This window comes from Brachypodium distachyon, chromosome 2 (genome assembly GCF_000005505.3).
Source record: "Brachypodium distachyon strain Bd21 chromosome 2, Brachypodium_distachyon_v3.0, whole genome shotgun sequence".
Classification (NCBI taxonomy): Eukaryota; Viridiplantae; Streptophyta; class Magnoliopsida; order Poales; family Poaceae; genus Brachypodium; species Brachypodium distachyon.
The window spans coordinates 15,892,152-15,917,780 of record NC_016132.3 but is presented as its reverse complement, the minus strand read 5'-3'; the positions used below and the strand labels follow the sequence as shown (position 1 = coordinate 15,917,780).

Below are 25,629 nucleotides of genomic sequence, written 5' to 3'. Positions count from 1 at the left end.
TGTGTGTGCTTGTAATACACCTAATTGAATTTATATTAATCGAGACGTGCATTGCACGTGCAATTCTACTAGTGGGATGAGAAAGCTAATAAGCAGCTTTTAGATGTCGCACACGGCTAATTTCACGCCGGTGACAAGTGACAACGATGTTGCGTGAAATGGAAGGGCACCGGACCGGTGTAGGAGTTTTTGCCGAGAAACCTCTAGTTGGTACCTGAAAGTTAAAAACACTAAAAACAAACAAATCTGTTTTGCAGAGTTTTTTTTTAGCTTTCTTGCAGAGTTAAATTTAGAGAATTACGAAATCATTATAAATCCACTAAAAGTCAATTAAAATGATAGAATAATTGAAGACTATGGCTCGAAGTCTCATACAAAGAAACTTTGACATAACCGAAGGTCGTGAAGCCTTGAAAATTACATCAAAATTCAGAATCACTTCATACAATGTGTAACTGTGTATGTTTTAGACTATTTTTCATTAATCCGGTTTATTCCGTCAAACGAGGTTAATAACCGAATCACACTTAGCCACCAAATTTATTATCGATTAATTTGGTTTCGATTAATTCTGGTTCAGTTTTTGGTTCCGGTTTTTTACGCCCACCCTAAATGGAAGGATGAGGCAAATGCCCTCTTTTCCCACTTAGTGCACCATAAAGCAATGGACCAAGATTTTTTTTTTTTCTCATTTTGCCCTCCGTTTTCTCCACCACCAATGGTAGCCATGGTCATTGGTTGTGGACACATAGCCTATAAATACCAGCCCCACGGGTAGGGCTGGGCATTCGGTTAAAACCGAAAATTCTGTTTTTTCTTATTACGGTTAGCAGCACAGGTACCTGAAATTGGTTACTGAATCAGCAAAACCGAAGATGCGGTTTCGGTTTTCAGTTTATACTGAAATTTCTGTTAAGCACATACACAGTAGACATATTCAGCAGAAATTTCAACAGCATAACAACGCAAAACAGGTGACAATTAACATAACTCATCTATAATACTCAATTCTGAACTCACAAGTTCTGAAGTTTCAGAAAAGCGAAATTAAGTCCACATAAGCACGCAAGTCCACATAAGCAACGCAACCATACATTAAAGTTCAGTTCAGTGGCAGCAGCATACGAAGACAGCAAAATAGCAGCACGAAGTTCACTGGTAGCAGCATACAAAGACAGGCAGACAGCGGCAGGGTCCGGTCATCGATGACGGCAGACAGCGACAGGCTCTGGTTGTCGAGGGCCTTTGGCACTTACCCAATCAGTGGTACTGCCACCACCATGGATAGGGCAAGTGCCATTGGCTCCATGAAAGAATCAGTTGATCTCTTTTCCAAAGCCAACAGTGATAGGGTAAGTGCCTACACAAATAAAAAACATCAAGGTTCGATTAAACACACCACATATAAAATAAAGGCTCAGGGCAATTGGTGAACAAGATAGATTGAATCTACACAAGAGGGAAATACGATAACTTAGATTCACAGCAAAAATCAACTGCTACGTTAAAAAAGATGTTTACCTTCTATGATGTCTTCTCCACAATCAGATACAATTACAGTCAAGTTTCTAGCTCTTCGGCAAAGTTCCGTGGCACGAAATATTTGAATCTGTAAAGTCAACAATATTATTTCAAAGTGCTATGGTCGACATAAATTTAAGTAATCCATAGTTAAAACATAATAGTAACTTACTCGAATATCTACTTCGGCATCTAAGACTTTTGCTTGATGAAAATGTTCCCCGCCTATGTCCAGCAACATCTTTTCCAACTGACAAGTTACAAAAGCCAAGAGCATAAAGTGTAGTAGGAATATACTCTCCATTCCCTGCCTATATATATACTCCTTTTCCAATTTACTACCTACCTCAATTGTAGTAGAAATATACACTCCGTTGAAACTTTCAATAATATCACCCCTGCGGATTCCAAGTTTCTCAGCATTCGATTCTTTTGACACCTAATATTTAATTGATCATGATTAAACCAGAATTTGCATATGAGGATTTTTTTTAGGGAAAACTAATACAATGTAAAAATAAATAATGTTAAACATTACCGCTTCAACAATAAGACCAGACTGAATGTTATGCTTACGCCTCATCCTCTCAGTACAAATAGGATCTAGAAGCTTGATGGAAATAAAGGTCATTCCAGGGTGGGGACGAGGGACGCACCTACACAAAATATAATCATTAAGACTGTAATCGTTTTACAGACTTATGTTAAATAAAACAACATATTTTATTAGAATCAATATCAAATAAGTATCACACAAAACATAGGCAAGAACATTATTATAGAATTAATACCATAACAAGACATTAGTTCATGCCGTGCTCAAAAGAGGATTAAGCCAGGAAAATAGATCACCAAGTAGAAAAACTGAATATTTACACCAAATTTAGTTCCTACACACTGGATAGGAATAGTTTGGAAAACATGCAGAGTTCGATAAGGTGACCAACACACATTTTCTCTATATAATCTTACACACATTTTGGCACCTAGGCCTCACGTAATGATTCTTCTAAATCACAATTTAGCAATTCATTCAAACGTAATAATTGCTAAGCAATCACAATCTAAACATAATTTTGTAGTTGTTCAATTGAAATGAATGAGGTAACATATATAAGAGAATGCGTTAGTGTAATCAAAAGCAGTAGAAAAATGAATTGACAATAAAGATCGTACTTCAACTTCCTCCACAAATCCAAGCACTTGTGCAATATAGAAGAAGGTAAAAACGACTCTACGCATTGATTGTGAACCATTCCCACAACTTTCCCTTCTAAGTCAATGACAGGGCCTCCGTCATCATGAACTAACTACAACATAGTGACAATAACAAACATTATAATTTATACTAACAAGATATTAAGATCGAAAAACAAAACATAAAGTTAGAATTAAATAGTACAATAGTACATACATCTGGTCCATCGTGGCTAAAATACATGTAGTGGCATCTCTCATAACTGGATGGAATCCTATAATGCACCCTACCATGGGTTATGCTTAGATCAAGACTTTCATCTCTTCCAAGTCGGAGAACATCTTGACCAGAATGCACATTGTCATTAAAAGTGGACAGTTGAACTGGTTTGTCCACTACAACCTCGTAAAGAGCAAATTCGTAGTGCTCCTGGAGGTAGATGAGATTGGCTAATGCAGTTGTGCCATCCAGAAAGTGAACAGTGACCTGGAAAGACAACCGCAAAAATTATGACACTATGATTCCGAGAAAAAATTCATAGTATTTGGCAAAACCATTTTTAAGAGATTAACTATCAGAAAAAACGAACACCGCACCAAATCAAGTCTTCTACGGAAATTGAAGAGATAACACTTTTAATTGCTAACCAGATGCCCACTGAGGCATTACAAATAATTAAATTTTGAGACGAAGAGCCTGTTTGGGACTACTCCACTTCACAACTTCACCTGTGTAGTGGGTGAAGTTGTCCCAAACACCCCAAACTCCATATGTTAGGTGAAGTGGAGCAGTACAGCCCTCTAGTTCATTTCACTGGAGTCAAGAAAGAGGTTTTTAACCTGCTTCACTTCACCTAAAGCTGGGGTAATTTGCCCACCAATGCCACTCATTAACCCTGAACCGTTATCTACGCGAACAGAACCTCCCTGACTCCTCCTCTTCCTCTCGTACGTGACTCCTCTTCCTCCTGTCTCCCCGTAGCGGCGCACCCGGCCGCAGGCGAGGCATGCTCATCCTCCAGTGAGCCGGCGCTCTATCTCCGGCGAGGCCCGCCCCCCACCTCCACAACCCCCAAGGAGCCGAGTCCCCTGCACCAGCACGACCAAGGCGCCACCTCCGCCCCTACTGAAGCAGATATCGTCGTGGTCCTCCAGCAAAACTCAAGGAGAGCTTACAGGCCTATGCCCCGTCGCAGGTCTGCCGCAACCGCATCCAGTAGAACTCGCTGATGCTGCCGCTCTCTGCACTTCAGCAGTTCAGCAGGACGTTGCTGCCTCAGCCACCCTTTTCTCCACTGAGACGACATAGCAACGAAGGTAGCAGGTTTCACAGTTGATTGATTGAGACGTCCTTGGTTGATTAGCTTGATTGATTTGAGTGTGGAAGAACAGATCTGTTCCCGTACGGTTAAGGCCATCATGAATCTGGAGCTAGCTTGAGAGCCAAACACATTTAGTTGGTGAAGTGGAGTGAAAATGAAGTGGAGTTTAGAGGTGAAGTGGAGTTTAGCTGGAGTGGAGCCCTCTCAAACACACCCGAAACAAAGAAAGAAAGAAACAAAGACTAGCGCATGAAGAAGATAGATAATACAATAGTGAATTAATGTTAAGAAGCTCACGCTAGCATCACGATGATATTTGCCTGTCCACTCGAACAACCACTTGTTCAGCTTCTTGGGATCCGTTGTGCGATTTGCCCGAATGAGATGCGCGGACGTCAAAACAATGGCGGTTTTCTCCTTGTCGTCCCGTTGAATCCACAAACCACAGCACTTATTCAGCGGCTCATCGTCTGCAAGGAAAGCAAACCGAAAGTCGCAACACTAGCTCGGCAGATGTGCTAGAAAATATTAATTATATGTTTAGTTACATGTGTTCATACCGAGATAGGACGAGAGGCTGATGACGGAGTTGGCGGCAAGAAGCACGGCATCCTTTGCAGACTCGCGGATGTGAAGAAGGCGTCGGTCCTTGGTCAGGCAGGAACGAGTATAGTAGCGATCCAAGGTGAAGAGATCAGACCGACGATCTGCATATATAAAATTAGCTATGATGATAACGATGAAAAGCGGGATCAAGCTAGAGGGAGGGGACCCGACTTATGTCTGCTTCGAATTGTAACATGGCATTCTGGAAGGCGGCACGTACGTCCGCCCTGTCAGCTAGCTCGTCGGGGATGTAGGGCCTGTGGAGCAGAGGGCTGGGTGGATTGGAGGATTCCTCCATTGAGGACTCAACCACATTGTCGTACACACGATCTACAGCACCAAAATTGATGTAAGAAAAATGATAAGCAGGGTTGTCGTATTCCACAGGGATCAACTATACTAGTGCAAATAATTTCCTAAGCTAGAGAGATCGAAAAAAGAACAAGGGTTTGATGCAAAAGCAACTAAACTGATTTCCTAGCAATATGAATGCAAACCCTGACCAAATTGCAACTCAAACACCTATTACTGATGCTATAAAAAGTAGAACTAGCATCATGCATGACTAGCATACATCAAGGTTTGGGTAGAAGCAAGTGAGTCAGGACTGGGAGAGAGACATGACGAAGTACTCAAAATAAAGAGACATCACGCAATGACTAATATAGACTGAAACAGTGGAAGATAGCTCATGGCATAGCAGATCTGAACAAAGTAAAACACTAAAATGTAACTCACAGACAGATGAATGATTACAGAATTTTTTCTCTATTTCCAAAAAAGAGAAGAATTTTAACTCGTCGCAGTAAATTACAAGCCATGCAAGACCGGGAACTAATATAGAGTTAGAGATTTGAGTTCTATCAACCAAGTAAACAACAAGGGTATGGCAGCAATACTACTCATGCCGTGATGAGGAGGAAAATTATGTGGAGGTTGGCTACATACCTAATTTTGCTTCGGATTGGATTTTTTCATTCTCAAAAGCCGCGAACATCACCGTCCGATCCTCTGCCAGGCTTCTCTTCTTCGCTTCCCTCTCCTTCCCCGGATCCCTCCTCATGCGCCGCCTGCTGGCCTTCGGCATCTTCGAACGGTTTCGGGATTGGGGCGAATCGCGTCGAGGGGACCGGCGGTGAATTGCAGCGGCGGATCTAGGACTGGCAGCGGCGACGGGGCAAAGTGGAGGAGGACTGGCAGCGAGGAGGGCGGAGGGGAGAAGAGGTCAGGGCCGGCAGCTAGGGCGGCGGCGTGGCGGAGCCGGGCGGGGGCGGCGAGGGGCGGGGGGGCTCGCGGGGTGAGGCGACACTAGCGTCGAGGATTGAAGAGACTGACGCAACGAGGAATTTTTCTCGGACCGAACTACCAGCGACGTGTCCACCGTAACGTAAAACGTGCGGCGCCTGCTAATAAGCCGTGAACCCGCAGCCAGCGGCGGGGCGCGCCAGGGGGCTATGCCACGTATGTGCTACACTTAGGTTTTTTTGATCGGGCTGTGCTACTCGTAGTTGTGTTGCTGAAAACCTCCCGCTTCTTCCCATCGTCTTGTTCTTCTTGCCAAACCGTCTTATTCTTCTGGCCAAAGTTTTTTGGCAGCAAAGTATCAACAACAAAATTGCTATGCTCAACATCAAACTAAAAAAAAATCTTTCATCGGGAAATAAGTGACCTTGGGTCCAAGTAAGCCTCGCCGCTAACCTTTGCCCATCCGCCAACGCTGCCGCCCTCTGCTCCAGATGTTGCTGCCGCTGGCGACTCCAGTTGCTTCGTCACCGCCGCCAATTCTCCTGACTGCAACCCGCTCTGTCCCAGGATTCGCTTGTGTTTGGGTGAATTTCTTCAAACTCGGAAGTTACCAACGAGAAAATATACCAGTTACCAAGTATTTTCAAGTGTAGTTATTGGGTTCAAAACACTAGATCTTAATTAGTAACTACTCCCTCCGATTTATAATAAGTGTTTTGAATTTAGTACAAGTTAATGGACTGGACTATGTAACTGATGTACGACATTTGACATATCTACCTTACATATCCCAATCCCACCCTGTTTTTTCCCTGTGAGCCCGAGCGTTCGGCCGCGCGCGGGGCAAGCCCGAGCCGTTCCCGCAAGACCATGTGCACAACAAGAAACTAGCTGTTGAGTGCATGCATGCAAATGAAGTGAGATAGGGGCCCTGCAGCATAAACACATGCTAAATGGAAAGGTTTAAAAGTTGTGTAGCTAAAGCCGTATACCTGAGCTTCAAAACAAGATCACGGTTGGATATGTTTTACCAACCCTTTCTTCAAGTTTAAAGTTACCAACCATAAGCACATGAGTTACTGAACCTATTCACTATTAGTTATCAGCTTGAAAACTATAATCATTGGGGGTGTTTCAATGTTTTTAGAGCTCTGAAGTTATCAACCAGTAACAGGTGAGTTATCGGTATATACTATGTGAGTTATCAGGTTATTTATGATTTGTTTCGACGCTAGATCTAGCTAGACATGTTTTGGTTACTTTTTTCTGAGTTTAGAAATTACCTCACCAATACCATGTAAGTTACCAAACTATTCGCAAATATTTATCAACCAGGAAACTATAAACTAAGGAAGTTTGCGAGACATTTTTTCCAAATCTAGAAGTTATCAGGCAGTAACGATATGAGTTACCCAACTATTTACAAATAGTTATCGACCTAAAAAAATTGACCTCAATTGGTTATGTTTTGAAGATATTTGCTTAGCCTTGAAAGTTACCAGACCGGTGGTACATGAGTTACCTTACTATTCAAAAAATAGTTACCAATTACAAACCTACGTCTTCTCACTTAGACATATTCTAGAACTCTTCTTACAAGCTCAGAAGTTATCAGCCGATAAAGATGTGAGTTACCAGACTAGACTATTCACAAGTAATAGCTTCCACAGTAGATAAACCCTGTGTATGTTTGGCGAATACTATGTCGGGAACAATAACCACGACAGCTTGGTAACTACCACAATGACATGGTGATAATTGTAACATGGACACCAGGTAACTATATCGAGATCCTGTTGGTAATTGTAACATGAAAGTTTGCTAGCTATGCCAGTGATATGAGGGTAACTTTACACAAACAACATGGCAACTCTGCTAGTGATTTGATGGTAACTTTAACCCAAACAACAGAGTAACTCCAACAATGTTACATTGGTAATTATACCCTCAGCTGATGGTTAACTACACAGCTAGAACTGTGATAATTGTAACCCGATAGCTAGGTAACTACATCAATATCAGTTTGGTAACTACAAGTAACAAAGCCAGTGAACATTGTAAAACTCTACTTGATTGATGACAAATGGTGATGATCAAGCAAATCAGAGTAAGATCACATGTGCTATTGGAGTGGAATTGAAGCATCGCAACAAGATATCACCGGTTGTGTGATGCTTGTGACGAGGCTCCGATGCATGATCAAGACGACCTTCGGGAGCCACATGGTGCCGAACGAGTAAGTGAGCACCACCACGTCGTCAGGGTTTGCCTCCTCACCAGCGCGCGAGCAAACAACAACTGCTTAATTTGATCTTCAAGCTTTTTGACACTTTCCAAGGTCTCTTTCATCATTGAACCATCACAATCTCCAGGATGTGGAAGAATGCCTAGCACATGATGCAAATCCAACACCATAGCTTGTAACCCCATGGGGGGATAAGTCCCCACTAGCTGGATATGCGCGCTTCACCGCGCTGCTCGAAAAAAACTGACCATTATACGAAAATACGGAAGCGTGTTTTTCAACACACCATTCATTTTTTTTCTTACTTTTTCATTCATTAGCAAACCTGTCTCTTTGTGTGTCATAACTTAAAATTTAAAATGCATATTTTTTCTAACACTTCATATTTCATAAGACTCTTTGTTAGTCACAAATATTTCACTTTCTTGGATTAGATAAAAAGATGATCATCAATTACCACTATTTACAGGAAAATCAATCAATTTGGTGGCACATGTACTCTTACTGAACTATCCAAGCTCACCAAGATTACATTATCTAGATATTCTGTAGATCTGAATGTTACATGTTTCGGATCCTGAAAATATAGAAGAGTACACCGCTCCGAATAAGTCCAAAACAATATACCTGGAAGAAGTTAAAAATAAAATGCGTGAACTTCAACTTGAAGAATTCAAAACTCTTAACAGTCTGAGAATTAACTTTCATAATTCTTAGGACACCTGCCTAACACCTTGAGCGAGGTAATGATGGAGCTTCACGGGGGAGAAACAGTGATGACCTTTGTTTGAACTCCTCCAGAGCGGATTGGCCAAATCTTACCTCTAATGGAAAATACCTCCAGATGTTAGATAACAATGCTGACCATTTTATGAAGTGTTGAAAAGATTCCAGTCATTTGCCCGAATTTATTGTTCAAGAATGGAGCAAGGTTGGACTGTATGTTTTTGACACTACTTGTAGGGAACCTACAGAATGCTCTTACTTGTCTTGATAACTTCCCAGTGATAATGAGCCACAATTTCAAGCAAAGGGGCAATGATTCAGATATCCCAATTGGGCACTCAACAATAAGTCCATGCTGATTACGATTCAAGAAAGATATTAAATAAACCTATATGATAAGCACAGCCAAATGCAAGTATTAACTTGCTTTTTGGTTGTGAAATACAGGTTCATCTACCGACACTCCTTGTATTTGGTATTTCTCATGCCTTGCACTTGGACAGGAAGTTGGTCATGCCATGGATAAGAAATGAAACCCACAACAAATTAAACATTTTTCAGGAAACAATAAAATTAAACATGGCTAGTCCTTCAATCCTCACATCAAGGTATATATATGGAAACAATACATCAATACATCAACAATCCTAATTAGTACAAGAAGGGTTGTTCAAAAGGGAACCGGCAAGAGTTTCAAGGAAATGACTTATCAAGGACATTCTCATATCATATATATATGGAAACAATACATCAATATTGTCAAAGTCTATTTAAGAAACCCGCCCTAAATACAGAGTACTACTACTCAACCTGGACCCATCTCACGCAATAAGGCTGCCCCCTTTCTCCCTATCCTCACATTTCTGATTTAACATGACCAAAAATAAGTCATTGTTAGCAACCGGTGATCGATTTCCTGCAACACCTTTGGCAACAAACAGCCAAAATTATCAAATACTTTTGGCCACTCCAGATGCAAGATAACCCCAGTCGTGCTAGCACACATCTTGACCACAAAGGGGATTCAAATCGAGCGATAAAAACTACAGTAGGATGTCCACATATCCCTTCAGAGTTAATAGAATGCACTATGAAAAGAAAAATATAACATCCAGGCAACGATAGCAGTTTGTCAAGTTCATTGGTCACAGATTCGTAGATATCACAAATTAGGTTTCTTTATATGGGAACAATTTACGGTGACAATATGCTAGATGGCATAAAGCATAAATTTCAAGATATTATTACCGTCTAGTATACAGAGTAAGTCTGCTAACCAGACACTAAATATGGAAAATTGACAGGACTATCAGGGTTGGGAAAAATAAAAATCAGTGTATGCAAGGTGAGATGGTTGATTCTTGATTGCTTGAACGCCAGCAGGTTAGTTGGTGATATTCCTTTCCATCAAATGCACATGGCTAAAGAAAATTAATTGAGCTTGATATTGGCACACAACTCTTCCATCTGATCATCTGATTGCTAAAAAGACAAAAAGTAGAGTAAGTATGCTATAAAGAGAATAAAGTAGTCCATAACTTGAGCAACTTACTTGTTATGGTCAGCTATAGGGTTCTTCGACGCCATCTGTTCCTTGAATTTTCGTAAGTTTGCTGCAGAAAAGTTAGTTGGTGCTATTATCTAGCTTATTCGAAGTGAGACACAAAAATTCTTAAGGTGTATCACCACGTCCAAACATTTCATAGAAGTCGGTAATAATCAGACTGAGGACTGTATTGTTAGTTTTTTGTGTTACCTACACTACCATAATGACAGTACATTTATTTTTTGAGGCCATAATAACACTGACCTGCACCAAAGCAGTGTGTAGCACTGTAGCATGAGCAAAAGATTCTTCATTCATGATGCATTGCAACTTGACATTTCTAGAACTATAAGACCTGCTTGCAGTGTAAACCATAACTATAGAAGGTCTATAAACATGTGCAAGGAATAAACTGAGCTATGTTTTAGCCTTCAGAGAGCTCCATAAGAGGAAAGGTCCAAATTTATCTTGTAGGACAGAAAGGTAAAACAAGATGCACCCAGAACTTACTGCCAAGCTGGTGATCTGATATGCTGAAGGGGGTTTCCTCAAACCTGTGAAGTGAAATCTGAGACTAATATTTGGACTGACTATTTATAGTATTATACACCAAAGGCAGTACCCAAATACCAAAAATCTTTGCCACCATTGAAGCTTGTATGACAGAGTATTAGTACTGATTCATTTTGCAAAACAACCTTGTGCATATCCATAATGCGCTACATAATTCAAGTATTGTTATTCGAACATAGCTTTAAACGAAGCATCCACTTGAAATTGCTAAAGGTGCAAAGGCAAATGTATGCATTTTTCAGTGGCTTGTAACAGCTCCAGACCAACATTACAAAGTTTATGTATCACAACTTCTCATTGTGTGAAAAGATGCATGTTGATTTAGCCTTCCTTTCCCTTTATTTTAATATTTGTTTCATTGTATACCTAGAGAGAGAGAACGAAGCACCAGGTCAAATTGAATTTTATTTTTGTTCTTCAGGCAACACGTTCGACAGACCAACTGCAAGATATTACTTTACACATACTGTTTACTGTTCTAGAAACCATACTGAATCATATTAGATCGCTTCTACCGGTGGATCAAAGAATTAATCAAATTAAGGAGATCACTTCACTTATATTAGGAGGATGCATAAAATATATCCTCAACTAACCTGCCACTCCATTAAACCAAGTAAAATTCTTGCCGACAAAAATAGGCCTAGTAGAGCGTGAAGGCTCGCTGGATGGCGTGGTCGTACCTGGCGAACATCCAGAAAGTCGGCACTCGCCCTGACCGGCTCACAGCCCGGTAGATCTCCATGGCCACCAATCCATGGTCCAGCGGCCGTGTTCTCCTCAGGAGAAGCGTAAGCGAGACGCGGAGAGAGATCAAGGGACCAGATCGGCTTGCCCCATGGCGACCACGACCACCAGTCGCCATGTCCACAGGTACAAATGCACCCAACCGCCCCGTCCATGGACACAGAGCAACCCGAAAAAAAAACACGATGAAAAGAACCCGCAGCATCCATTAACCAGACCAACCAAACATCCACGACAGACGAACAAGAAATAGAAAAGACGACCCATGATCTAGCCCATTGGCAACGCGACGTGAAAGAATAAGAGCTTACCGAAACGGCAGAAGCAAAACGGCCGCAGAATAGAACAACAGAGCACCAGCCATGAAACCAGGGAGAAGCACACAGAAGAAAGATTGTCAGTTCCCCCGCCATCAATCACCTTCACCAAATCACACCTGCACCAAGAAAACAGCACCAGCACAAAGCAGATCCCAAAACCACGCAGCGGTTTTTTTGTTGATGCCGACAGGCACCACAATATATAGGAGCCGTGGAAGACACCAGAACAACAGTTACCGCCTTAAACACGGCCAGCACATAGGCCCCCAAAAAGCCAGCGCATAGCCGGCCCAACACGCGTCGATAGACGGAGGCCCCTCCCGCACATCGCCTGGCCCCAAGACAGGACCTCTTCGCTGACAATGGCCCAGCCTGACAACGCCCACAACAGCGGCCCACCACCAGAGACCAAGACGCCGCACGGCCTTACGCACCCAATAAAGCGAAGGAACGGCCGGACGACAGGAAAACGCTGGCGTGGAGCTCTCACAGAGCGAAGTTAGGATATGCATGTTATTGCTTGAAGGGCGGTAAGTCGCACGTGAAGAAGTTCCCCAAGACATTTTGTCGAACACCATGCGCCCAACATCTGCATGTGCATATTGATGCTTCACTTTAGAAGAAGAGCACCACGCAACAGCACCTTCATTGGTCGAGGTCGTCTTCCACAACCACATCCTCGCCTCCTGGCACGCGACCGTAGGTGCCGTCCCTGCGCGCGTGCTCTCGAGACGGCCGCTGCTAGCTGCGACCACCTCGTTGCCGGCACACCGCTTCCTCTGCCGCGAGGACAGCCGTGTTCCCAGACTCGCTCCACCCACGTGTCGTAGCGCGGTGCTCCGTTGCCTCCGTCCTTGTTGGTGGTGCTGGCCTCGCAGCGCACGTCTCGCAGCCGTGCGCCAGCTCCTCCACTTCGGCCTCCGTATGCTCCTCTTGGAGTGCTGCACCGAGGGATACGGCGGCTGGTGAGATTGAGGGCAGAGGAGACGTGGGTGAAGGTTGCAACAGGCAGGAAAAGCATTGTGGAGAAGAAGAAATGGCAGCAAGCGGGATTTCCTCTAGCCTGGTCGTACCGCATAGGAAGGAAGAAAGAGATGGAAGGTAGAAAGATATGGGGGAAGGAGACGGGTGAAATAACTTCGGTGGAGATCGCTGCGCGTCCGCGCGTAAGGGCAGATGCCGTCCGGCAGAAAAATAGATTTTCCGTAATAATATTTATAGATAAGTGTAAGGTAGAATACTTGAACTCATCATGGTCGAGATCAATTGTATTTGGTTCATACCTGCAGTACAAATTGTATATTACAAATCACACACGATATATTATGTTGCACATGATAATATTTTTTCTGTCACTACCGACCTTACATGCAATAAAACCACCTGCCCTCGAGCAATACCCACATGTCTAAGTAGTATGAAATGTTTTAAATATTCGTTGATTATATAAAAAAAGAGGTACTGACAGACTGTTATCGTTTAAGTTGGCAAGGAAAGCTTCTCCAGTAATGTGGTGAAAAGAGCACATACTGCTTGCTTAAGCAGGTGTGAGTACATGGAGGAAACTCCCAAGTTAAATCTGCTCAGACGACGACCCTGTTTGGTTGAGGCCCAGTCCATGGAGATCACAATCTAGAAGATTTGGATATATGCTTAAGAGTCTCAGTTAATTTCTGCCCAGTTAACTGTTAGCTCTGGAGGCAAGTTCTTTTGGAGTTTTCAGGGCAATGAAAGTAGGGTCCCACTTCCATACTGAATCTGTTATAGCAGTTTGACTTTTACTTGCTCTTCTTTGGGTTGAGAAATTGGATCCAACTATCTAGCAACAGTGCCATTGATATTCTAAAATTTTAGTAGACATGGTAGAGATGAGTGCTAAATAGTTGCAGCTTACGTCTTTGGGTCTTCCAACATTGGAAAGACATCCAATGAGGGTACAAGATGGAGAACACCAACATATAGAGCTGCACTCGCATCAGACCGCAAAATGTCACCCTTGAAAGTAGGCCTTTCAAAACATCCCATGCCCGTCGTAGCAGGAGCTACCACAGATACAGGTGCTGTAATCTGTGTACCCTTCTGCACAAACTTGTCCATCCATGATATCTGACAAGTTCCATATTAAAATTTTATTGATCTAATCCATACAGAAGAATATTTAATAACTGAAATGTGGAATAGATTAAAAAGAAAATGTTAACCAAGAGCGAAAGAGTAGAAAATTGTGATGACAAAACATCTGACTCATTCGACTCTAATATGGAGATAAGGTTGTGAGTCATTTTTTGGGTGCGTGCACTTGTGTGGCTTTTGGTTGGTTGGAAGTGATCCCCATTTGAACAGTGTAATTTAGAGTTCCATATCAAAATTTATTGATCATGCAATTCAGAGTTCTCCCTTGTAAAAAAATCAATACTGAGACAGGATGTTCTACTCTACAGAATACCAAACAAACAGTAATTAAGGTAACCATAATCAAGAATAGATGTCCTTGCTTTCTCTTTGAGATAACCTAGAGGAGGTCCATGAATCTTCCCACCAACATATGGAGCACCCATTAGAAAATGCTCTCAACCAAGTGACGTTCACTCAAGTTATCAAGATCATGCTTCTCATAACTCATAAACACGCCCAGTGCTCCTAGAAAGTCGTCATGACGCAGAAACATAGCTTTTGCTTCTCCTTTTGACCTTTCCAAAACAATAGAGTATGTTGGTTTCAGGAACATATTATTCGAATACAACATGAAGGAGTATTTCTTTCAAAATTAATTACTTCCTCCGTCCAATAAAGGATGTCTCAAGTTTGTCAAAATTTGGATGTATCTAGACATGACTTAGTGTATAGATACATTCAAATTTAATCAAAGTTCAGACATCTTTTGTTGGACATGGGGAGTACATTAAAACGTATCTAGAAGACCAAAACTAAAATGCTTTCAGAATATTTACTAGAAATGTACTGCAAAAGAAATGGTGTCCATGGTGTAAGCATGACCACGAATGAAGAATCCACCAAAAAATATCCTCTTTGAGTCCATATCTAAGTGCATTAAGGTAGGAAAACTACAAAAGGGAAGAAAAATGAGTCAAGCAACTTCTATAACCTGCAATGTTGCATGTACTATCATGACTTGGTAGAAGACACCCAGTTTGTCCTTAGACATGGTGTCGAGTATTAAACTGAACTGAATGTTGAAGCTTTCGATTATATGTACCTTTTTACCAAAATTTCTTCAATCATAAACTCCCAGATCATGATAAATGAAATAGCACCGCTTTTTACTTGTTAGCTTACAGCACCTAACACCAAATATTTAAATTCACTGAACAGTTAACACCATGGTAAATGGCATTCGACTATTTCAATATATTGTTTACCACACTCATTTAACATCTTTGGCAGTGTTAGCTCCTCGACTCGTTTTGTTTTCATATTCACCAATAGCAGTTTACAAATAATAGTATATCTTTTTTAATGCCACTAGATAACAAAAACAAGCTAAGATTCACTGATATTTCAGATAAGCATGCTACTGTTCAGTGTTGGACACTTGAGTTTCTGAATAAATCAAGAAGAACAAAGCTCCTGTTTATATAAGCTCACAAGCTTCACTGTACGGATTACTTGATCATATTAACATGAAATATCATCAGGTCTATAATCTTATAAGTGATAACTGCTTGTTATCTGAGATTGTCTTCCCAAAACTAGTGGCAATTGTCGATGCTGATAGTTCAATCTGCCATACACCATAAGCATGCAAGAATAAGTGCATTGCAAAACAACAATAGGCACTTTAAGAACCATCATATCAGAATGTTGACTATAACTTGTGACTGGAAGTTATCGCAATGCATACCAATAACAAAGTCGATGTCTACAATAACTTTAAGGGGGCATCGGAATGATAAGGCTCAATAAAAAAACATTGGAGCTTCCAACACAAATTAGTTGACAGTTTCAGCCGCTACGCTTGCGGCGGCAGCCGCTCCAATTCTTCTGCGCAGCCATGAGCTTATCTTCAACGGCTGCACCGGGCTTCTCTCCAGAGGAGGTGGATTCTTCAGTGGCAACGGCGGCAGCGGCAGCGGTGGCGGCCTCACGGGCTGCAGCGATGAAGTCTTCTATGTGCTGAGGCGCAACAAAGTAAGAGTGGGGTCCGTTGAAGCCACCGTGCAAGATGCCAATGACGTCTCCAGCAGCGTTGAACAAAGGTGCCCCTGATGAGCCGGCCTTGCTCCCAATTTGTGCCTCCAGCACACTCATATCGTAGCCGACAGTGTTGCTACTAATGATATCTATCCTCCTCAGATCACATTGCAACCCTTGACAGACTAGATGTAAGAAATTGGACGGCCAGGAGAGGAGAAGGCACGGCTTGCCCGGCTGGATCATGGTGCCGACGTGCAGCTCCGGATGTGGAGTTGAACACGGGACCGGACGTCTCCCTCCGTCTACCCTCTCTGTCCTCAAAGCAATCTGACTCACGCGTGCCGTCAACATCAAGAGATCTGTCCTACAATTGATGAAACTGGCCACTGCTTTGAAGCAAGTCCTCCGTCCTTGGCCTCCTTGACTGATCCAGAGAAGCTCGGAGTGAGGGCAGTAAATTTCAATATCATAAAGACTGTTGATAGCGCTCACGTCAATAGGCCACCTACCGGCCTGAAAGATGTGTTCAATCATATGAGCGCACGTTAAAATGAGGATTTTCTGCCTCTGCCCTTCTCCAACCGTCCCCACCGTAAATCCTGTGGCGCAATGATCCGCTGCATTACAAGCCGCTTCTCGCTCGTCCTCCCCAACAATGCTCAGAACTTTATCTGCCAGACTTGAGATCTTATTATAAGCTTCTCTTCCCTTGGGTATCATACGAACGAAAAATATAGATTCCTTTAAGTCATCCACCATGCTGTACAAATCTGGTGCAGGTGCAGGTGCAGCCATGCCTACGGTAAGAGTAAGTAAAAACTGATCACAAACAACATCAAATAGCCAAGAACAGCAGCATTCATTTGCATACTTTTCTAAACCACGTTTTCACATTAAAACTAAAAGACTAAGACATACTTGAAAAAAATTGAGAAATCAACAATCAGGAATAGGAAAAGTATAGGAATTGGCATGACATCCTACAGGGATTGAAAACACAGGTTTGAAGTAGAAGAGCCGTTTGGAACGCAGGAACAGAAACTATAGGAATTGACAACATCGTCTAGAGTAAAAACTAGTAATAGACAAATACTAGCCAAACGACCTGCGCATTTGCGTGGCTATACGGACTATAGAATTTATTCTAAGGATTAATCCATCAAGATCAATATGTATGAACATCCTCTTGTTTTAGTAATTGTGTGTATACTTGGTTCGTCGCTGGCGACAACATGTACTCGCATCATGGGGGCATGTGCGACGCGGCAAATTATACAAACATGCTGTTTTGCTAAGAAAGATCACGTGAGTTGTTTTAATTGGGATTAATGTTTTTAGCCTGATTGATTAGTTGAGTAACCATAACATCAGCTGGCCACACCCACAAATACATCGAGCCAAAAAAAAAGTCCCGAGCCGAATCCAAGTTAGTACTTGATGTTTCTCATGCACGCCAGCGCTGGAGCAGCCAAAGAGGCTTTGCTTTGCCTGTGCAAAAAAATGAGGTCCAGACGGATGTTTCTTTTCATGTGAAATCAAGTTGTAGTAACAGTGTTCCATAGGGAATGCATACTTTCCTATCCTGTGTTCCAAATGGTTCAAAGGAATCTATTCCTATGAAATTCCTTTCCTACAAAAATCCTATACAAATCCTTGGTTCCAAACGACCCCTAAACACAAACAGGAGTTGCACAAGAGGACGATGATGTGTTGGGGTACCTAATTTTACAGAACTCAGTCCTCGGCTACCCGGTTGCCGCTGCCGCCTGCCGTCGCTGCCGTTCCCGGGGACGAGGACAGCTGCTGTAGTCGTGGCGGAGGAGGACGAAACCCTGACAGAGGAGCGGGGAACGGGGGCTGGCGCTTGCTCTGTGGCGGTGGCGGGGTGGGGTCTGCGGCTCAGGGGGAGCCGACGGCGGTGGGGCGCCGGAGCGGGGAACGGGCCGCCGCCGCCATGGATGGGAGGAAATAGTCGGGTGTGCAGCAGGGGTAGGCTTAGGGATTTCTGTTCGTTTTTCTTTTCTTTCAGAAGATGAGAATTTACCGGGGAGCGGTCACAACTCGCAAGCTGTGGTTGCAGCCTTGCAGGTACTCAGCCTCTCTCGTTGGCAGCATGATTTTATTTAACAGCACACTAGGATTTGAAAAAATAGGCATAGAAAAAGTGAGAAATACAGTATGATAGAAATATATTACAAAATAAAATATTAAAAACACTGCAAATCTTACAGAAGCGGGGAAATCTTAATAAAATTCATATAATCAAATTGACAAAAACCACCTGCAAAAATTAAGTTCTTATATTACCAAGTCATTTGACTCTTGCTGTTTTTCGTGCAAAGTTGCAAAGAGATTTCAAAAAAGATCAAGCTGAATAGTAAAAACTAGCGGATCTACGCGTCTAGACTTTGTAATAAAATATTTCTTTCATCCATTTTTTGTCGGCTTGACTTATTTTTCTCATATCAAGAAATATTGCTTTGCATGTATTGATTGGAACATTGTGGCATGCAAGCTAACACATTATATTGAATATTAGATAGTCATTACATGTTTTATCATGAGATTAGGGTGTTTATTGGCATCCAACATGGTCGGTTTGGCTCTGGTGATATGTATTTTGCATGTATCCTGAGAGTTTATTTTTTTAATAAAATATTTACTTTGCCTATAAGACTCGATAATTCAGTTTTCCATTTCACTCTCCACCTTCCGTTACCGCACCAGCCGCCTCTGCCTCTGTCAAAATTTGGATGTATCTAGACATGATTTAGTGTACAGATGCATTCAAATTTAGTCAAAGTTGAAACATCCTTTGTTGGACGGAGGAATACATCATTTAGATTTTTGGACGACATCCACACGTTATCTTCCATTTTTCGTCGTATGTTTATTGACTCATAGATTAAAATTATGTCAATTATACATACGAAGGTTTGTTAGTTTTTTTTATCTAAGATTGCACGGATACGTTCAAAGGCCGCGTTTTGATACGATTGTCCGCCCGGCCACGGCCCCCTATGTATTTTCCCTTATACACCGGATTCCTTATTTGATTAAGGGCTCATTCAGTTTGTAGAAATTTTACAGGATTTCATAGGAATCCAGGTGCTGGATTTTTAAGGATTGGTCTCAAATTGATCTAATTATTAGATGAGACCTCATTTAAAATTCATAAGGATTGAAGTGTGCATGACATCTCAATCCTCTATTTTTTCATATTCCCATGATTCTAAAATCCTACGAACCGAATAGGCCCAAAAAAAAAAACTCATCCACAGGAATCATCGATTCTCACGGTGGGAAGTAACTTAGAGTAATAACATATGCATGTTACTAGTCTAAGTTACTAACTCTATAGTGGATATCAACATATGTGTAGTGTCATTAATTGTGTTGTAGACTCATCTTGTCTTGATTTGTGTGATGTTATGGTAACATATGTAGTTACCACCTCCCTCTCTTTCGTCATTTATTAACATGACATGTCACCAAAATGCTTAGTTGGCACTTATGTTATCACCAAGTTACTTGCAACATGTAGTCTTAGCGTCGCTCATCGATTCTCACGCACAATCACCTAGCGTTGCATAGGACTGGTTTTTCCCTCCTTATCTCTTAACCGAATTAATTTCCATAGCACGTACCAACATGTACCGTGATTTGTTTTCACAGTTGTCCGGATTGGATTTCCATGTCGAGATGGGTGATTGATGGCCGACGTGCATGTCCGTGATTTCAGGCTGTATACAGAGTATTATGCTTGGTTGATGCACTTAACATTTCAAAAATTATAAAAAGAATTATGGACATATTTCATGCTGTACTGTAATACATAAACCCGTTAAATTCTATACATAACTTCTGGGTTTTCGTTTTCCGTGTACTTTAGTTGTATTCTTGCATGGGATTTATAGGTTTGTTGTACATTACTCCTATAACATGAAATGCAACATACCTTTTTTTTTTGAAACAGCGAAATACCTCAAACAGTGTCGTGTGTGCACCGCAGGAAAGCAACATCAGATGTATTACGGCCAGCTAGCAACATGTAAGACCTAAGGAGAGACAACGAAGAAGTCGGTTATGGAAAAGTTCACAAGATTCAGTTATATAACTTTTGAGGGAAATCGGGAAAGAACCAATCTATTACCGCCCCTTCTTCTAAATATACAAGGCCAAGATACAAAAATAAATTATTCAAATTTTGACCGACAATTATGCTACTCCCTCCGATCCATATTACTTGTCGAAATATTACATGTATCTAGACGCTTTTTAAACATAAATACATCCATGTTTGGATAAATTTGAGACGAGTAATGTGGATCGGAGGGAGCAGTAGAATAAAGTTATTGTGACGCAGAAGTGATAGTGTTAAATTCGTAAAAATACTATAGCAATCTTAACGAATATACTTTTGCAGGAAGGTATATCTACACGTGCTGCTATAAATGTCCAGCCCGTTGGAAAAAAAAAAGGGAATTAATTAATCGTTACTTACATGAGCACGGTGTATGCCTCGGAGATCGTTGCATATAACATATTTCCAGACCATTTTGCAAATATCGTGACATTGTCTCCAATCGTAGATCTGTAGGATATGAGACTCCCAAGTTCCCGAGTATTCATGAAACCAGCTCATGCAAAACCAACAGTGAATTTTGGAAGTCATGGTCGTAAAAAGTAGCTCTTCATCTTGAATTATGTTGTTCAGTAACCTGCACATGAATAATTCGACTGTTAGAAAGTCAATACAATAGAGCCACCACCTATTAGGTGAGCGACGCCGCAGATTTGTAACATTATAATATAATTATACATAGAAAAGCACAAAATTTTCTCACAGGTGAAGTGATTACAAAATTATCTCACAGGTAAAGTGGTCTAACTAGACCAAAAAACATAGCTTTGGATAAACAAAATTGCTGTCTCTATCTAAAAGCACAAAAACAAATTTGAGGGTTGAGGGAACCAAGAAAACATTTCATCCGAGAAGGGCGTTGAAGCCTATAAGTTTATTCCCGAAATAAATACTTTATTTTTTAAGCATAATGCAGAAAAAATAAAAGATTTTTTCTTCTATAAAAAATAAGAAACGATTCGTCTTTCTAGGACTAAAAAGCTTGATTGTCTTCAGTACAAAACTGCATGATGAACCTCTGTAAACAAAAACTGCATGGTGAGCCACATCACTAAACCACGTACGCCATGGCGCCTCATTGCTTGGCCCCCACATAACCATCCATCGACAGGTCATTGCCACCTCTTGAGCTCATGGGCCACCGGAGGACCTAAACTGCAGGCTCACTGGAGACCTTGCTGACACCTATATATGACACTTGCTAGACTTAGATTTCTCAAGTTAAAAGTAACTCTGTCTAAACCATGAGTGTGTGGAAAGTCAAACTTATTCTCTTACTAGTTCGCCGAGCTCATATCCCATATGACAGAAAAACTTTTTCTCTAGATTTAATAATGTTTCCTGCATTCACCGAAAATCTGATTTAGGTATAGAATTGGATACAGATCGCCTACTGTTCCATTAATCTAGGTCATGAACTACTTTAAAGTTTTGAAAGGCATACCCATGTCCATGTTCTCAAGTAGAACGCCAAGACGCCAAGTGGTTTAACTTTGGCTGCTAACATATCGAAAACCTACTTTGGTTTGTCCTACGGAAATTGTACAATATGGTTACATATATAGGTTATTATCAAATTATTTTTCATACGCACACAAATCAGTTTTTACTACTCCGTAATATATACTGTAGCTCGAAACAATAGTTGTGAAATACTATGTGCTGGAGAGCGGAAACCATGCGTCGTTCGAGTGAAAACAGAGGTCGCGTACCTTACCGTGGAAAGGAACCCGCACAAGTGTAAATCAAGTTAGGGTCAGGTAAAAAATCTTGTCTAACGAGTGTAAACCATCTACGTATAGTGAAGACAAGACCCGGTGGATAATTTCTAAACACAAGGCACGCGTTTCCTGTGGCGACCGCTGTCATAGACGCTGCACCCATGATGACCAGATCTGACTGCCGGCAGCTCCCGAAAGAGGAAGGAGACGATCTTCCCATCATGGAAGCGAAGCTGGACTCGACTGGATGCACGGCAGCCCGCAGGGTATAGCTGCTCCAGACCGTAGGCAAGAGAGACAGACGGGCCATCGGGCGTTGACATCTGAGGAAATTAGCCAAATCAGCCGAACGAGCACGTCATATCAGAACACAGAAGCAGATATTTGCCTCATCCGCGCGCACCCAAGTATCAATCTAATGAGCAGATGTTCCCTCGCAGGAGCAGTCCCAGGACAGGGAATTCAACAGCGGACATCGACATAGGTCACACGGACCGATAAGAATAGGATCCCAGGACTCACCAGAGGAAGGCGCAGCCGCCGATGCTGCAGATCCGAGGGGAAGGCGACGGCGCCATGCACAGGGGAGGCGGCTCACAAGGTTGAGGAACAGAAACAGGGGAAGGGGAAAAGGATGATGCGGCGGGGGAACAGAAACAGAGCAATATCCTCCCGTCCTGTCAATTGCCCCGTTTATATTTGCGCTCCCGAATTACAGAAATACCCCTTTGATGTGAGAACGGAAGCCCTAGCCCATCGCGTCCGCCTATACGGTTAAATTTCCTTCCATATACGGCGCTTTGTAAACGCGTCATGCGCAGTTAAAATGTATCCTTTCGCGCCCATAATATCCCGGCCGTACGATTCAGCATCCAAGCAGGTGTCTATCTGCCTGCAGGGCAGCTCAGTTTCCTCGAGGAGGTCTCATCTCGTAAATTAAGGTAAAGGCAGCTAGGATCTTGTTTGTGTTCAAGTTGTATTCCTAGAAACGGCAATTTTCTTGCTCACAATTTAGCGCACTATGCTAGGGAGAAAGGTGTGTTTGCTGGCGAGGATGGAGGCAGGATTTTCAGGTATAAAGAAGACAAAAATAATAACTTTGAGCTTTGAGGGAGCTTCGTCTTCTCTTTAAATATTTTTGTTAGTCCCTGCTGGTTTCCTTGTTTGTGCAATCCCAAGAGATGTCTGTTCTGCGTTGAGCATAATCCTCCTTGTAATTTGCTAGCTACTCAATTATGGCTAAATGAATGCCTTTTCCCGTTAAAAGAATGGTACTTCCTCCGATCCTAAATTGTTGTCGAAATATTATCTAAATGCTTTTTACTAATAAATACATCCATATTTGGAAAAATTTGAGTCAAGAATTTAGAATCGGAGGGAGTAGTTTGTATACCTTCTTTGTGAGGTTTTGTGTCCTTAGAATTAGAGACGATGTCCTGCACTGGTGTATGGAATAATAGTCTTCCAGCTCCATCCATGTCCTGATGTAGTTAATACAATTTACTCCAATAGAGCTAGTGGACCTCGCAATTTGTTCTTTCGTTATTTTGATCTTTTTTTCTCATTGGTTTGCGATGAATCTGTTGGAGTATTAAGTAATTTCGAAAATAACATATTAATAAGTGATTCCAGAAAATATAGACCACGGCAACACTAAGAACTAGCATATGCATTTCGAAAATACAGGAAATATTTTAACAGCATAACACACATGAACAGAAACTTGCATATCATAATTAAACAGTAGATTGGATCACGGTTCACGTACTGCTGTGGTGAAGGAGGAGTCGAGGTTGCTGTTGCGTTCGCTTGATGTTGGCGAAGTTGCTGACGAAGAAGACGACGGCTCACGCCGCCCACTCAAGGAGGTAGACCATCCAACTCTGTGCCAGCGGTGAGTTTGACCTCCAGTGGCGCCAATGACATCTCACGTAAACACACACATGAATGGTCTGTTTACTTGAAACTTGATGGTGGATTTGTATGTGATGTGTACAGAAAAGGAACAAGGGGGAAAAACAAAAGAGAATCTTTGCGACGTACGGTAGAGCCTAATAGAGAAAATAAAAAATTTGCCCCCCGATTTGATTGGAGGATCGGTTCGTTCACTGCAACCTCACCGGAAAGGGGGCCCAGTCAAGCCAGGCCAACAGAGCCCACAAGAACAAGGCCGACAGGCCAGGCGTAGGAACAAGCACATCAAACTTGAGCATTTGTAGGAATGGCGGAGCACAATATTTATTTCGGACAAGATCTGCCTAAATCGGCGAGGTGGGACTAATATCCCGCCCCGCCTCGCCAATGCCTGCGAAAATCGAATGGGCCGGCCCAGTAACCGGTCTGCCTGCACGTACCGTGTAGGTACAAGGGGCTCTCGCTCAAAAAAAAAAAGGCACAAGGGGCTCGAACAGGGGCTGCTTAACCGCAACATGGATAAACAAGCTATTCATATGATATACGTAGTTCTAAAAAAAGCTATTCATATGATCGTATGGAAAAAAATTAGTGGCCACGCTAGGCGTCGGCCGGGCGGAAGGAGGGCAAGGATCGGCCCCTTCGCCAACCGTTCATCACGCCGCATCCCGGACGTGCGATTCCGTCCGCATCCTCTGATCTAAAGCGAATCAGACTTCGTTAGCAGCAGAATCCCGTGTCGCTCGCAGCACCACCGATCACCATTCAAAGCACCGCTGGCCGCCGGTCGCAGCACTGCCAGCCTCCGTTCGAAGCACCGCCTGCCGTCGGTGGCGGCAGCGCGGGCCGCCGTTCGCCGCACCACCTCCTATCCCGTCACCGTCGTCGCAGCGGCACCGATGTCGTTCCCAGCTCCACTTGCCGCCGTCGATCGCGGACTTGCGTGCCGCCGTCCAAAGCATCGTAGTTGCCGGTCGAAGCACCGCCCGACTACGATTGCAGCACCGATGGTCGCCGCAGCGCCCCCTCCGCCTTGAAGCATCGACGGCCGCCGGTCGCAGCACCGCCGGTGGTCGCTTGCAGCTCGCCACTCTGCCTCGCCTCCTCCACTTGCAGCATCGCCGCTTGCAGCATCTTAGACATCGCTTGCAGCACCGTTTGCAAGAGCTGTGGTGGTTGTTTCCTTCCGTGTGGTAGCAGCGACGGGAAGAGTACAAAGGATTGGGGGAGATTTTTCTGGAGGAGGAAGATGTGAAGGAGAGAAAACGATAAGGGAGAAGACGTGGGTGGGACCCACATGGGACGCTGGATTCTTTTTCGCCAGGAAAAACCACGTGTCGATCAGGGGAGGCGGCCGAACGGTGAGTGCGATCGGTGGGGCGGAAAGAATATAATTTTTTTAAAATAATACGAATTTTTAATCATTTTCGAAAATAATACGCGTTTTTTAAAATTTACAAAAATAATGTGGCCTGGGCGCGGGCGAGGCCGAATGGGCCCAGTCGGCCTGGCCCAAGCCGATTAGGCCCAGTCGGCCTGCGGCCTGGCCCATGCCGACTGCAGGCCGGCTGCCGACCGCGCGGGCCCTCACCAGCCAGCCAGCCTGGCCCAGGCCGACTGGCCAGTCGGCTTCGCCGTGGCCGACTG

At 42.9% G+C, this 25,629-nt stretch overlaps 2 protein-coding genes across 17 annotated transcripts; both read right to left on the bottom strand.

The window, feature by feature from the left end:
- Nucleotides 1–936: 936 nt before the first annotated feature.
- LOC100828075 lies at nt 937–6,005 on the bottom strand. Its single transcript, XM_014899698.2, has 11 exons — nt 5,595–6,005; nt 4,818–4,976; nt 4,601–4,747; nt 4,338–4,510; nt 2,936–3,205; nt 2,698–2,831; nt 2,060–2,177; nt 1,868–1,960; nt 1,694–1,771; nt 1,522–1,609; nt 937–1,360 (listed from the first exon to the last, which is right to left on the bottom strand). The coding sequence occupies exons 1-11, from the start codon at nt 5,731–5,733 to the stop codon at nt 1,317–1,319; spliced, it is 1,443 nt and encodes a 480-aa protein (XP_014755184.1). The 5' UTR covers nt 5,734–6,005; the 3' UTR covers nt 937–1,316.
- Nucleotides 6,006–15,781: 9,776 nt separating this feature from the next.
- On the bottom strand, nt 15,782–25,219 carry LOC100843963. 16 transcript variants are annotated; one of them, XM_024459216.1, is made up of 6 exons: nt 22,591–22,751; nt 20,708–22,391; nt 20,162–20,261; nt 19,851–19,946; nt 17,923–18,337; nt 15,782–17,000 (listed from the first exon to the last, which is right to left on the bottom strand). In XM_024459216.1, the coding sequence occupies exon 6, from the start codon at nt 16,996–16,998 to the stop codon at nt 16,012–16,014; it is 987 nt and encodes a 328-aa protein (XP_024314984.1). In that variant the 5' UTR covers nt 16,999–17,000; nt 17,923–18,337; nt 19,851–19,946; nt 20,162–20,261; nt 20,708–22,391; nt 22,591–22,751; the 3' UTR covers nt 15,782–16,011. The 16 variants fall into 16 exon arrangements, 15 of the variants coding, with proteins under 15 accessions (XP_024314984.1, XP_024314985.1, XP_014754658.1 ...); XM_024459217.1 differs by lacking the exon at nt 17,923–18,337; XM_014899172.2 differs by lacking the exon at nt 19,851–19,946.
- Nucleotides 25,220–25,629: the final 410 nt, after the last annotated feature.